The sequence below is a fragment of the Coenobita brevimanus genome, chromosome 24, assembly GCF_032717465.1.
Source record: "Coenobita brevimanus isolate Jiangsu-jjx chromosome 24, ASM3271746v2, whole genome shotgun sequence".
NCBI lineage: Eukaryota > Metazoa > Arthropoda > Malacostraca > Decapoda > Coenobitidae > Coenobita > Coenobita brevimanus.
In genome coordinates, this window is record NC_136977.1 from 6986146 (window position 1) to 6999799 (window position 13654).

The window sequence follows — 13654 nt, forward strand, 5'->3', positions numbered from 1 at the left end:
GTGAAGGTGCATGGAATAGTTGGTGAGTGGAGTGTGCCTGCTGAGATAGATGAGAATGGCAGTGCGTTAGTGGACATTTGTGCTGGGAGGGGGTTGGTGATAGCCAATACCCTCTTCAGGCACAAAATGATCCACAGGTATACTGTACATGGTGAGTGATGAGAAGGGTGGGTGGTGAACTGAATGAAAGGAAGGCAGTGATTGATTATATGTGTGTGGTTGAAAGGATGCAAAAATGTGTAATGGATGCAAGAGCTTAAAGAGGTTGGGGGAGTGGACTTTCTGACCACTACTTGGTGGTGGCCAGAATCAAGATCCAAGTAAGATGGAGAAATAGAAGAAGGGAAGAACTGGAGGAAGGAGTAGTTGTAAGGAGAGTGGAAAGGTTACAAGAGGATGAGAAAAAGGCAGAATATAAGAGAGAAGTGGAGGAACGATTGGGTAAATACACTATGAATTGGAGCAGATGGGGGAAGTAGAAGGTGTGTGCAAGATATTCACAGAAGAAATATGTGCAGCACGTGTTGTGGTGTATGGGGTGAAGAGAAAACGGAAGGGGGTGCAAGAAACAGTGTGGTGTAATGAAGAGGTGAGACAGGCTGTGGCGCAAAAGAAGAAAGCATACAACTAATGAATGAGAAATAAGGGCATGGAAGAAATTGAGAGGCGGAAGAGAGAGTTATATGTACAGTAGAAAGGAAGAGAGAGGTGAAAAGATTAGTAAGAGAGAGTAAGAAGAGAGTGGATGAGGAATTTGGAAGGAATTTGAGTGTAAAGTGGAGAGACTGTACGAAAATATTCTGGAAAGAGGTGAAGAGAGTAAGACAGGGTGGCAGTGAAGTTAGTAGGGGAAAGATAAAAATGGTAGATTACTAGTGGAGAAGGGAGAAAAAGTGAGCAGATGGAGAGAACACTTAAAGGAATTGCTAAATGTAGAGAATGGAAGTAATGCGAGTATAAGTGGCTGGGGAATGGCTGGGAGATGGAGGGAGTTGAGAAGACAGGAAGAAATCAGTAGGATAGAAGTCGTGGCAGCAATGAAGAAAGTTAAATTGGGGAAAGCCCCAGGAATTGATGGAGTGTGTGGTGTGATGCTGAAGCATGGGAGAGAGATAGTTGTAGAATGGATGTGGAAGATGTGCAGATAGGCCTGGGAGGAAAGTAGAGTCCCGGAGGATTGGAAGTCAGGAATAATTATTATTCCCTTGTATAAAGGAAAAGGGGAAAAAAAAAGTGTGATAATCATAGAGGCATTTGTCTTCTTAGTGTAATAGGAAGAGTGTATGGTTGGATACTTATTGGCAGAGTTAGGGAAATAACAGAGGAATTAGTTGGAGAAGAACAGGGAGGCTTTAGAAAGGGAAGAGGTTGTGTAGATCAGATATTCATTATTAGATCTTTAGTGGGAAAGTTTTTAGAGAAGGGAAAGAAGTTGTATGCGGCCTTCATGGATTTGGAGAAAGCATATGACAGGGTGGATAGACAAGGATTGTGGAAAGTATTAAGAATATATGGAGTAGATGGGAAGTTGTTGAATGCAGTGAAGAGTATGTATGATGGTGCTAAGGCTGCATTGCATGTGGATGGTGAACTAAGTGAATTTTTCTCTTTGATGGTTGGGTTGAAACAGGGATGTGTCATGTCTCCATGGTTGTTCAGTCTGTATATGGATGGGGTAATAAAAGAGATACAAGGTAGGGCAGTGGATGTTGGAGTGGCCCTGTTAAGAGAGGGTAGTGTTTGGAAACTCCTTGTACTGTTGTTTGCAGATGATACTGTGTTATTAAGTGAAGACCAAGGGGAGCTGCAAGGCTTGGTGGATAAGTATGGGAGAGCGTGTAAGAAACGGAATCTAAAGGTGATTGTAGGGAAGAGTAAAGTCATGGTCTTTGAGAGAGGTGAAGTCGATTAATGTGCAGTGCGGTTGAATGGTAAGGAAATGAAAAATGTGAGTACGTTTAAGTACTGGGAGTGTGATGAGTAAGGATGGGAGTTTGTAGTGTGAAGTGCTTGAAAGGGTACAGCAAGGAAGAAAGGTTGCTGGTTCATTGAGAGCAGTGATAAGAAACAGGGAAGTGAGCATGGAAGTGAAAAAGTTACTACATGACAGTATTGTGATACCAACTCTAACGTATGGAAGTGAAGCTTGGACGTTGTTGGAAGGACACAAGTCAAGAGCGAGAGCAGTGGAAGTGAGTTATTTAGGAGGAGCCTTTGGAGTCACATGGAGAGACAGGCTGACAAATGAGGATATAAAGGAGCGTTGTGTGGATGTGGATGTGGATGTGATTGGAAGCGTTAGGAGGAATGCACTGAGGTGGTTTGGCCATGTGGAGAGGATGGAGGGTGAGAGACTGACGAGGAGAGTGTATGTGAGTGAGGTGGAGGGGGGGGAGAGGGAGGGGGAGGCCAAGGATGAGATGGAGGGATGGAGTGGAGACGTATATGAGAGCGGGAAGAGAGAGAGTTGGGAACAGGGCAGTGAAATGGTGGGGGACAGGGCGACATGGAGGCGATTTGTTTGTGGCCACCCTGTACGGGATTGAGGCATCTGCCAGTAGATAGATAGGAATTAGTCCTGTACTGTAGTGTTGTGTGATCTAATTACTTTCCTGGACACGAGGTCGCTGTACTGTAATTCACTCACATTCTCAGTTTCCTGATCTTTCAGCCTCACTGTGCATTCTGTGACCTCATTTCTCTTATAGACCATAACTTTATTGAGCTACATTCACTTTTAGGTTTTGTTTCTTGCATATATTCCCAGACTCATTCACCAAGCCATACAGCTCACAGTCATCTTCATTTAACAATGCAGTGTCATCAGCAGACAACAATAGAAGTTGCTTCCAAACCTTACACTCTTTCTCAAAGGACATCCCAACATCAACTAGCCTGCCTTGTAGCACTATTATGATTCCGTTCATATATGTACTGAATAACCATGGAGAAATGACACATCCCTCTTTCATTCCCAACATTCACATAAAAGAATCTACTTAATTCACTTCACACACACTGCAGCCCCTAGTGCCATCATATATACTGTTGACAGCACTCAACTACTTCCTATCTGCTTCATATATTTTCTGTACCATACCTTCCACATTCCATGTCTGTCACCTCTGTCATGTGCTTTCTCCACATGAAGGCAACATGCAATTTCTTTCCCATCTCCAGTAACTGTGTTATAATAAATATATGATCCATGTAACCTGTTCTCTTCCTAGAGTTCCTTTGTTATTCAAATAATTTCTTGGTTATTATCGTAACTCTGTCGACAAGTATCGTGTCAGATGTTTTTCTTATTAATCTGAGAAGATGAAGTTCCCTATGATTGCTGCACACTTCTGTTTCGCCTTTTCCTTTGAATAGAGGGACTAATACACCTGACCTCCATTCCTTCAGGACACTACCCTCCTCCTAGTCCAATCTGCACATCTTCCATATCCAATCTATAACTATCTCTCCCCTATATTTCAACATTCTGTCACACATTCCATCATATCCTGGGGCTTTTCATATTTAGTTTTTTGTCATTGCTTGAACTCCAGTACTATACTTCTATTGAACTTAACTGATCTCTTCCTTCCCTCTTACCACTGTTCCTCTCCCAGCCATTCCCTAACCACTTATACTTGTGCTGCACTTGTTCTCTATATTCAACATTTCCTTAAAATATTTTCTCCGAGTACTTGTTTTCTCTCCCTTTTGTACCAACATTTTGCCATGTGTCTTTCAGCCCTCTGCTACATCCCATATCACCTGGTCTGACATCCTTCCGAAAGCAGTTCCTACATTTCCTCCATTTTGCCCTCAGATTTCTTCCAAAATCCTCATCCACTCTTTTCTTACTATCTCTGACTAGCCTTTTCATTTATCTCCTCTTCTCTCCATATAGCTCTCTTTTTTGTCTCTCCATATCCTCCATTCTTCTATTTTCCATCCACTCACTGTATGCTTTCTTCTTTTCCACATCTTGTTTCACCTCTTCATTCCACCAAGCTGTTCCTTTCACTCTCTTACATAATTTTTTCACACCACACACTATCTCACATGCTGCACAGATTTTTGTGAGTATCATACACATACCCTCCACCACTTCCATCTGCACCACATTGTATCTACCCAGTTGCTTCTCCACCTCCCTCCCGTATTTTTCCTTTTTGTCTTCCTCCTGCAGTCTTTATATTTGAAGGAATTTGTTCCTCCTGTTTTCCCAACCCTTTTCACCCATCACTTTTGCAGCTATATAATATATAGACACTACTTTGTAGTGATCATTTAATCTACTCCCTCCAGCCTTCACAAACTCTTTTGCTCAGCACAGATCTTTTCATTCAGTCACCCACACACACTGAATCAGTCGTTGCCTTACGTTCATCCAACTCTTCATTCATCCCCTTCATCACTTACCATGTATTCTTTATTGACCTGTGGATAATGTAACCTTATTTTGGTGACAGTTAAGGATTCATGACTATTTTGCCTATTCCTACACTCTCAGGCTACCCCCCCCTGCCCTCTTACACCCTTCACTGTTTGATACATACTGTTGCAACCATAGGATTCATTCCACTCCTGACAGCAAATTTTACAACCTTAGAGTTCTTTGATACATCAAGAATGACACATAGACAGGTCAGGCAGTTAATTAAAGGGGCTGATGAACACATCTGGGTTTTATTCCTTTTAGGTACAGCTGAGATACACTTGCAAAACACTGACTTTTCTCTGCCATGTTGACTCGGTCCTTCATTCACTACTACTTGTTCACAGGCTGACAGCTCTTACTCTCTGCTTAACTACTCCATCCTTCATGATTAACTGTTTGACTCACTAATTTTGTCACTAATTCATTGACTGTTCACTGGTGAAAAACACAACTCTATCCATCTGTCACTCATGGCTGACAAAAACTCCACTGTTTGGCACACTCTTTCTGGCACACTGCTAGCAAGTCAGGTGGGCCCCTTAATATACTGCCCCCTCAGCTCCCCCTACTAGCACAGTCTTGATTATTCTAGTAAAGAACTCATTTTCTGATGCAGTAATGCATATCATAGATCCTAGGAGAACACTTCCTCACCCAATAATACAGATCTTAGACCCTAGGAGATCCTAGGAGAGAAATCACACTTTCTCACGCAGTAATACACTTGAGTTAACGATATGCAGTATCAATAGTGACGAGAACCAGTTCCTACCATAAGATAAAGAGAAAGCAAAACAAATGCCAAAATCTCCAGAATGTTTCTCACATCTTCAGATACAAACACAGCACTACTGTAATCTTACCAGCATAACGATACTTTAACCTGATCCTCATGCTGGTGTTTATCATTGAAGGGGAACTTTAGCTATTCTCCATTGGGTGTCTCTGTGACCTTATAATGGTGGAAATAACTTGTGTTCAATGCATTTGCAACTGGTTTTGTTAATTGCCTGCAGATGAAGCAGATCAGCAAACAAAAGCTGCAGCCAGTCCCTCATCAGCCAAAAAGCGAGACTGTTCTGAGATGTTACAAAGCAGTGATATGAAGAGCAAGGAAAACAGTGATAAACAAAAAGGTATAGATTCTTTATTTCTGTATTGAAGATGTATCCTATAGTTGGATGATGGGTGGATTCAGTTTTGGGCATTACTGTAGAATATGTAGCTAGAGTTTGTAAATGTAGTAACTGCAAGGATCATGTATGTTTGGTGTGACTGAATTTCCTGTTTATTTATCAGTACAGTTAGTCTTGTATTGGTATAGGGTCATTCTATCATGAGGAACGTTACATTGGGAGACAAGTTATTAAACTACTGTCAGTTATATCTGCAAAAGTATGCAATATAAACAAATAGTTTTTGCAAGCAATATAACCAACACTTCACCCTACATCATACCATAGTTGGATTGTTTATGTTTTAACTTGGATGTTATATAGATTTTCAAAATTTGCCCGAGGAACGTTACCATGATGCTACCCCCTCTTGTAGTTGGCATAAGAGTAATTTCAATAAGTCTGTGATTTGACTGGTTCAGTCATGGAATGCTTCATATCAATAATATGCCAATAGATAAGGCTCATAACCATACCCTGCAAATCTGATTGTTGCTAATAACTGTTGTGCTGTTAAGGAAAATGTGACCGTGAGACACATTAATGAAAAAGTGAGAATGTTACTTGTACCGGTACGATTTTTATTGAAATATGATTATACAATCAACTCTTCTTATGGTTACAGTAATTGTAAGTGTCACAAACATAAACAGAACATGTATTGATGCAAAATTTACATAATAAACTAACCAGAAAGTGGTTGGTGGGGGTGCTCACCTTCCAATCACTCGATGTAGTGTTGCTCTCAGGTGCCTGACCTTTCCTCTGTTCCTTCCTTCTTTTCGTCCTCCTTCATCTGTCTTTTCCTCCCTTCATTCTTTCCTCTTTCTTCTGTCTACAGGTGAATCTACACTGAGTGACAAGCCAAATGGTTTTGTGTACACCAGGAAACCATTTACTATGCTGGGTGGTAACTGTGTTACCAAATTATCGCACCTGGTGGTTTAATGGGCAATTAAGGCACTCCAGTCAGATTGAGCCTGTGGAGGTTTATATCCAAGGTGTGTTTGGGGTTTACTGCTCACATAATACCATTCAGGGATGAGTGAGGCTGGCCACTCATCTTTAATGTCAGGACCAAGTTGCCCAACCCCGGGCTTCTATGTGCCTCATGGGGCAACACATGATTAGATGATGAGTGAATGAATGAATTAACTAGAAAACAGTTCCAGTTTTAAGTGACATCAACATATTCAAGTGACATCAGCAACATGATATCAACATAGACTAGTTGATCAAGGTGGGGAAAGCCACCCCTTTGAATGTATGTACCATTCTCGATACTTGAGGAATTGGCAAAACCTGCACAACCATGACTTCTGCTATGCCATCTTTGTCTGGGTTGTCAGGGAAACTAAACTGAATATGACCCACTCTGTTGATGTCCCTTTTTCTAAGGTAACTTTCATCATGCCCTCTTCAGGCATTGACTCAGTGACTGCAGTTCATAATGTTTAGATAGCTTCTTGGTTGTATAATGACCTAGTTCAGCAATGAACACTAATAAGGGGACAGGGTAGTAGTCTGCCACCAGAGGGCAGGTTAAATGCACACGTCCACCTCCCAACTCCCCCTTCTTACCCCCACAAAGCCACCGATTTGTTAGGTGGATGGATCGGAGATCTGAAGCTTTGCTCTCTCTCACATCTTGTTGCATGTAATATTAGTATAATTTATTCTACTGGTACGGTTTTTATTTTAAGTACACATCCACCCTCAGCTCAGTGAGAAATAATTATATTGAGGCTCTAGCAGATTTCAGTAGAATGACCCTGGTGTATAGAATTTTATTCCAAATATTTATTTGTCATCTAAACGATGTACTGTACTAAAATCTAATGAACAATGACAAGTTATATGACTGCTAGCCCTAAAAGTTCCACTCCTGCCTTGTCATGTGGGGAGCAGTATATCCACCCATCCACATATCCACCTGCTCACTCAACCCATCCAACACTTACCTTTCCCAGTCATCTGTGCAACCCACCAAGCACACCGATCTCGGCCATCCACCCTGCCCACCCACCGATGCCATCTACCAAACTCATCTAACAATGCCACCAAACACATCTACCCACCTGCCAACCCAAGCACCCACACAGAGCACCCTGGCCACACAATCTTCTCAGCCACCCTGGCAACCCACAAATTCTGACGACCCATCTTGCCCACCAACCACGGTCACCTACCCTCCCCAACCACAAATGCCACCCACTCTGCCCACCCAACAATGCCATCCATGACAGCAACCCATCCATCCCTTCCACCATGCCCACCCATCTCTCCCTGAATTCAGTGTAACTGCAGTGATTTCTTGTTGAATGCTGTGCGTGAGAAATGTTACGTCTTCTTCCAGTAACATTCCTCAAGCTATGCATGTAACATGTGATGGAGCATATGGCTTACCAGAGTCTCATACAAGATATCACAGGGCTACAGAAGTAAGGTACTAGGATGCCCATTTATATAAAGTTATGTTAGTTTTCTCCACTTTGTAAGCTGTGTATGGCACTCCTGAAATACTGTACAGGTAAGCCCTTAATTCACGCGAGGGTTACGTTCCCAGACCCTTCGCGTATGTGGTAAATTCGCTTATATGTTCTGCTCTTGTGTGCACATAATTACGCATGTCTACTAAGTATATTACATCTGAATAATACTGTTTATGCACTACATACACCTTATAAACTAGCATAAAGTATGAAAAACAACAAAAATGTAAGAAATTTAACACTGAAACCTGACAAGCACAGTAGTAGATGGAGACACTTCAGCAGTCTGGTGCACAAGCCCTCACTGCCTCCCATATGCTACATTCTGCCTTCTTTATTGTCCAAACAGTTGACTCATTCACCCCAAACACACGGGTCCAAGCCAGTTCACAGGCGTAGGTGGAGACACTTCAGCACAGTCTGGTGCACTAGCCCTCACTCCCTCCCGTATGCTACGTTCTGCCTTCTTTATTGTAAGAACAGTTGACTCACCCCAAACACACGGTTCCAAGACAATTCACCACGAAGTTAATTCACCATTAAAACATGGACGATTTCCTGTCATTCTATAAATATACTTATTATTGATTAATTAATACTTTAATAACTAATTTTCAGGGGGATTTTATAACTCATATAAGTAAAAAACTAGTGTACTGTACTTGCTAAATAAACTGGTATGTAAATAAATGACGGGGAATCGTCCTGACGGAGAATTGTCGCCGACATTCCTCCCTTAAGTTTGTCCAACACTTTAACTTTCTCTGTCAGCAACATCACTTTACTAGTCCGTTTTGGTGTGTTACCACATGCATCACTAGCACTATGCTTAGGCCCCATGTTAGCAGACAAGGCAAGCAATCACTGGAAGGCAGAAAAATAAGCCACAAAAAACGATTTGCGAGTCACGCATGGTTCGACTGTCAGATTCAAACTGACTGTGTGATGCATGGTAGACCCCCCCCCCACACACACACATACATACATATATGTATGCACACGGGCAGCAGATAGGCATTTTTATATTTTATTTATTTCTCTTGTATATTAAAATTATTTATTTGAGTATTGTACTATAATTTTATGTTTTAATTATTGTACGAAAAATTCGTGGATAACCGAAATCGCGTGAAAAAAGTTTGCGTGAATTAAGGGCTTACCTGTATTTCCACTTCAAGGTCGTACCACAGTCTGACCGCAAAGTATATGTAAACAATTATAGTGACATTTACAACACAAATAGATGTTGTTTCAATAAAAACTAAAGACAACATTCCAAACAAATACAAACTGTACTTGAGCCAATGATGATAAAAAAATCACTAATTTCAGCATGAATTTTTATTCAGTTCCATGCTATAACATTTTTTAATGCCTCGCTCTCATTAGTCAGTGCAGAAATTTATTTTTGTCCAGATTTATAAAATTCAATGTTTAGACTTTAAAATGATATATAATTTTTATATTTTTGATCAGTTCTGAGATTGACACTAAAGGTTGACACTGTCAGGGAGTGACCCTATAGCAACAGTTACTCCATGTTATTTACGTTTAGTTCTTTACAACTGTTCACAAGAAGTATGTTTCTAGGATAGCATACCAGTTAAAGTTGGGCCAGTAAAATGTAGTCAGTTTCCTGCTTGAGTCAGACTAATTACTGTACAGGTGTATGGGAAAACTTGAGAAAATTTTAGACTGACTGTACTGTTTATGTAACTGAATGTAATACCTGTACCTTCTGAAATGCAATTCACTGTTAGTGTGCTGGCTTTTATGGTACATGCATAGAGATGTGTACTGTAAATTAAAACTTGTGATAAAGTCTACAGTCTCATTATTCCACTCATAGAAACTTCACACTGCTGATATTGTCACTGCTGCCTAAGAAGCATGGAAGAATCTCTGAAGCCTAGCCTGACAGGTCCCTATGTTCTGATGGTATCTGTGCCTTGATGGCTAGGCTAAATGATGTCATAGGGGTGGGTGGTGCATGGACTAGATGCTGAAATAATAAAACAATAGCTTTGACTCCTCACCTGCCCTAGGATGGGAAAGGAGGTCCAGATGATGATGATGATGATGATGATTATGATAGCCTTTACTTAAGCAGTAGTTATTCTCTACTTATAAATGTGTACTGCTTGATCAGGCATATATTCTGTGATGGCTACAAGATATTCAATCAGTAGCATGAGTGATAGTACTGTGCTAAAATTAATTCATGTTGTAAAAGATAGGCTGTTGTGTAACCACCCATTTGAACCACTTCTGTACATTCTTGGAAGTTTTAACAACAGTTGTTTGTATAATACAGTACAGTACCTGTACATGTTTTTTTACTATACTGTGGTATCTTTGGACTGATTCATTGTCTGAATGTGAGGCATGAACAGTGGGCATACAGCAGTATTCATTGTCCTTGGAATTGCTCTTTACAGTGTTATTAATATTGTGTGTGTGTGTGTGTGTGTGTGTGTGTGTGTGTGTGTGTGTTTAATATTTGAGTGTATTGTACAGTTTAGAGATAAATAAATACTTGTATGACTCTATTGGATACGTTTATGTGAAGGTACGGAATGTAGTGAATGTTTTTGGCGTATCTGAAAGAGCCAGAATTCCAGGGGCTTGAATGATGAGTGAATGGAAACGTGGCCCATTGGATTGGGCAGATTTGGGCTGTTTGGACGGTGCTACTCCTCACCCTGCCCTAGGGTGGGAAAGGAGGTCCGGATGATGATGATGATGATAATATACTTGTACAGTACACATTTTCATCTTCCAGCCCCTCCTTTAGAACTGTTACGAGGAGGTTACTTGTGGGTGTCTGACTTTTCATCTCAACTGTGGTGTGAACAGCAGCTAGAATACAAACTCACACTTCCACCAGATGTCACCATCCCAGAGCCTGAGCAGGTCACCAGGGGCTCAGAGTTGCACTTAGCCAGAGGTCAGTATTTGTTTCATTTATATATCTTACACTGAAGCCTAGTGATCTCAGGACATCTGTCAAGATGACAGTTTAAATCCCAAAGAGGCAGCTGGATAGTTTGTTGAAGCTTGTCTCTGATGTGAGAGTGAAGTGCATGAGGTGAGTCAACTTTGGTGAGGTGCATTAAGTAAAGGAAAAGTAGATTGCTTGTGTGCTGTATTTTGTGTTGGCACTGAGGTAGAGTAACAGTGGCTTCAGCATAGTCTGGCTAGTTGAGTACATGTCTCTGAGAAGGGTTTTTTTGTAGAATGAATATCTTGGGGGGGGGGGGGGATGCTGGAGAAGGATTCCGTCATACAGTGACACTGATACACCCAAACAGCAAAGCCAACCAGGTATACTCTAAAATGCCCCTCAGCTCCCTCCCCATGTCCCAGATAGAGGATGGTTGGTTGTTGCAGCCTGGCTGATGTAAACAGCGTATGTAAGTTTTAGGGTAGTAGGGCAGGATGTAGTAATATGGGGAGTGGGTGAATGAGAAAGTGAGATACAGAACTGGAGAATGAAATCGTCAAAAGAAGGAAATGGATGGATGATTTTTGTATGGAGTTGCACACAGTAAGTACTGTATTACACCTTTTTTGTTAACTTGGCAAATTATGAATTGTTTAGGCTCTTCAGGTATATTTAGTGGTAATCTCTTGAGGTATATACTGTACAGCATGCCCTCATTTTACGATGAGGATGGTTTTGAAAAAAATCCATCTCAAAATGATTTATTGTATATCATCAGCACCATCCAGCCCTCTTAAGCTACCAGAAGAGGCTGGATAACTCCGTCGCTGATTCCTGTCCAGGATGCAACACAGCACCCGATACTATTAAGCACATTATGAAAGACTGCATTGCACACAGTCACCTACGCCAGCAACACAACATACACTCTTTGAGAGCTCTGTGGGAAAGCCTGGTCTCGGCCATGGCCTTCCTGAAGGGCTCGGGGCTGTTTGGCCAGACTGCCTAGGGAACAACTACTACTACTACTACTACACAGTCATTTGGATACATTTTTGGCCAAGGGTCACCCACCCAACAAGGCCTAAGGCCAAGTTTCTTACTCACCAAAATTGAGTGTAAAGTGGAGGGACTGTAAGAAAATGTTCTGGAAAGAGGTGAGAAGAATAAGACAGGGTGGCAGTGAAGTTAGCAGGGAAGTGAAAGATAAAAATGGTAGATTACTAGTGGAGAAGGGAGAAAAAGTGAGCAGATGGAGAGAACACTTTAAGGAATTGTTGAACATAGAGGATGGAAGTAATGTGAGTATAAGCAGCTGGGGAATGGCTGGGAGTAGGGAGGTGAGAAGACAAGAAGAAATCAGTAGGATAGAAGTTGTGGAAGCAATGAAGAAAGTTAAATTGGGGAAAGCCCCAGGAATTGATGGAGTGTGTGGTGAGAAGCTGAAGTATGGGGGAGAGATAGTAGTAGAATGGATGTGGAAAATGTGAAGATTGGCCTGGGAGGAAGGTAGAGTCCGGGAGGATTGGAAGTCAGGTATAATTATTCCCTTGTACAAAGGAAAAGGGGAAAAAGAAGTATGTGGTAGTCATAGGGGCATCTGTCTTCTTAGTATAATAGGAAAAGTGTATGGTAGGATACTTATTGACAGAGTTAGAGAAAGAACAGAGGAATTAGTTGGAGAAGAACAGGAAGGCTTCAGGAAGGGAAGAGGTTGTGTGGATCAGATATTCATTCTTAGATCTTTAGTGGAAAAGTTTCTAGAGGAGGGAAAAAAGTTGTATGTGGCTTTCATGGATTTGGAGAAAGCATATGACGGTGGATAGACAAGGATTGTGGAAAGTATTAAGAATATATGGAGTAGATGGGAAGTTGTTGAATGCAGTGAAGAGTATGTATGATGCTGCTAAGGCTGCAGTGTGTGTGGATGGTGAACTAAGTGAATTTTTCTCTTTGAAGGTTGGGTTGAATCAGGGATGTGTCATGTCTCCATGGTTGTTCAATCTGTACATGGATGGGGTAATAAAAGAGGTACAAGGTAGGGTAGTGGATGTTGGAGTGGCCTTGGTGAGAGAGGGTAGTGTTCGGAAACTCCCTGTACTGTTGTTTGCAGATGATACTGTGTTGTTGAGTGAAGACGAAGGAGAGCTGCAAGGCTTTGTGGATGAGTTTGGGAGAGTGTGTAAGAAACGGAATCTAAAGGTGAATATAGGGAAGAGTAAAGTGATGGTCTTTGAGAGGGGTGAAGTCAGTGAATGTACAGCGAGATTGGATGGTGAGGAATTGGAAAATATGAGTATGTTTAAGTACTTGGGTAGTGTAATGAGTAAGGATGGAGGTTTGGAGGGTGAAGTGCTTGAAAGGGTACAGCAGGGAAGAAAAGTTGCTGGTTCCTTGAAAGCAGTGATAAGAAACAGTGAAGTGAGCATGGAAGTGAAAAAGTTACTACATGACAGTATTGTGATACCAACTCTAACGTATGGTAGTGAAGCTTGGACGTTGTTGGAAGGACACAAGTCAAGAGTGAGAGCAGTGGAAATGAGTTATTTAAGAGGAGCCTGTGGAGTCACATGGAGAGACAGGTTGACAAATGAGGATATAAAGGAGC

At 41.4% G+C, this 13654-nt stretch overlaps 1 protein-coding gene across 4 annotated transcripts in view; it reads left to right on the forward strand.

Moving 5' to 3' along the window:
* The window catches only part of LOC145393482 (exonuclease V-like), a 53494-nt gene that overhangs the window by 9846 nt on the left and 29994 nt on the right, over positions 1-13654 (forward strand). For all 4 annotated transcript variants that reach the window (XM_080267595.1, XM_080267594.1, XM_080267596.1 and 1 more), the window contains exons 2-3: positions 5452-5571; positions 10885-11049. In XM_080267595.1, the coding sequence (XP_080123721.1) occupies positions 5520-5571; positions 10885-11049 (217 nt within the window). In that variant the 5' untranslated portion in view covers positions 5452-5519. The remainder of the gene's footprint in view (positions 1-5451; positions 5572-10884; positions 11050-13654) is intronic.